Genomic DNA, 1,728 nt, shown 5'->3' with positions numbered 1-1,728 from the left:
CTATCTCCCTAATCTATGTTCCCACCAGAAAGCAAGGAGACCTGTGGTTTCCTAAATACTCCCAACTCAGCATTACCCCTAAGCATTTCATCTCTTGTACCTTTCCGGGATAACCTTCCACACCTGTTTACACCGGGTGCCAGAAATGGGAATACCTCTATACAAAGGCTGACATGGACTGTAGACCCTGGGCTTGGGGTTTTTCCAGGGTCCTCAGAACCAAGGACTGGGGAAATAGCACTTAAGAGTCTCAGGACACCACAACTCATGGGGGTGGGGGTCGAGGCCCATGAGGGACTGAGAAACCCTCCACTTCCTTATATAGATAGGTTTCACAACCCGTTTTACAGTCATGGGAACGTGGAAAGAGGCAGGGCTTCGAAGAAAGAATCCATGACAGTATTAGATAGGTTCATGCCTCCCTGTACCCCTGCCTGGCCCTGGAACTTGGTGACCTCGGTCTGGCTGTTTAACCTCTGTGCCTCAGTGCTCAGCGTCGCCTCATCAACTGTCCCTCTGCTTGTCACACTCTCCTACACCCCATCACACTGGGTGTCAGAAACACGGACCCACCCACGAGGGCCGGGACACTGGGCCTGGGCTGCAGGGACGTGAGCAGGTGCCCCTTACTAGGGCTTTAGAATTAGGGTAGGGACGAGGATGGGTTAGGCCTAGAGGTCGCAGAATTTACCTGAGACGGTTCCCTCTGCGAGGCCACCGCCATCGGACTCTGTGGGTGGAGCGGGGCCGAGAAAAAGGTGGGACCGGGAGAGGCGGGGCCGGGAGCGGCGGTCCCATGGGGCCGGGATCGCGCCCACTGGGGCCCGCCACTCACCAATCTTCAGACCCGCCTCTGTGCAGAGGGAACGACGACTCCTCTCACGCCTTCTCGGTGCAATCACCTTGGTTACAACCCAGCGCCCGGGAGACTCCCTCCAGCTCAAGGAGCGCCCGGATGACCAGCACCAGACACGCCGGAAGTCCCGCCTCGACCTTCCGTCGACTTACGGAAACACCACTTTCGTGAGACCTCATTGGCTCATCCTCTTTGTTGCCCGATGCAGGCCATTCTGGGTAGTGTAGTTCCCTCAGATCTGCAGCCTGCGGAGAAGGGCGCTCCGCACAGAATTCCTGGAGAAAAGGTGAAGATGCACCGCGAGGGACGCCGGGAAATGGCGTATTTAGGGCCTGGAGTAAAGGGCAGGCCTGGTTTTTCTTAAGGGAGCGATACTCAGATTTCTGAGGATTGCTGTCTGCAAGTCTTCACCGAAGTGTTTGGAGACATATTTCAGATGCTCCCAAAGGCTACAGATCCAAATGCTCGTGTCATTACATAGAGTTTTTTAGTCACAAAATGTGTCCACTGGTTGAGAAAGCAAATAAAAAATCACTGTGGTGCAATTCAAACACATGCACTCTGAAGCACTGGAGTCAGTTTTATCAGTCTCTCTATGTTTAGTAAGGAACAAGAGAAAAAATATTCCATATGAGGCATGTATTAGTCCATTTTGTGTTGCTTATAACAAAATACTTGGAACTGGGTGATTTATAAAGAAAATGACATTCGTTGCTTACAGTTTCTGAGGCTGGGAAGTCCAAAGTCCACTTGGTGGTGGTGACAGTGACCTAGGGTCTCACACTGCAAGAAGGTGGAAGCAGAAAGAGAAGAGAGAAAGACAGACTCTCCTCTTCTTTTAAAGCCCTCAGAACCACGCCCTGACCACCATT

The 1,728-nt window shown here is 52.4% G+C and overlaps 1 protein-coding gene across 2 annotated transcripts in view; it reads right to left on the bottom strand.

The window, feature by feature from the left end:
• The window catches only part of LOC103581326 (zinc finger protein 256-like), a 7,346-nt gene extending 6,568 nt beyond the window's left edge, over positions 1-778 (bottom strand). For both annotated transcript variants that reach the window (XM_008563187.1, XM_008563186.1), the window contains exon 1: positions 692-778. In XM_008563187.1, coding sequence (XP_008561409.1) covers positions 692-724 — 33 coding nt within the window. In that variant the 5' untranslated portion in view covers positions 725-778. The remainder of the gene's footprint in view (positions 1-691) is intronic.
• Between the last annotated feature and the right edge of the window lie 950 nt (positions 779-1,728).

Source organism: Galeopterus variegatus, unplaced genomic scaffold (genome assembly GCF_000696425.1).
Source record: "Galeopterus variegatus unplaced genomic scaffold, G_variegatus-3.0.2 Scaffold12805, whole genome shotgun sequence".
NCBI lineage: Eukaryota > Metazoa > Chordata > Mammalia > Dermoptera > Cynocephalidae > Galeopterus > Galeopterus variegatus.
The sequence above is the reverse complement of the archived record's forward strand: the minus strand, read 5'-3'. Positions and strand labels throughout refer to the sequence as shown.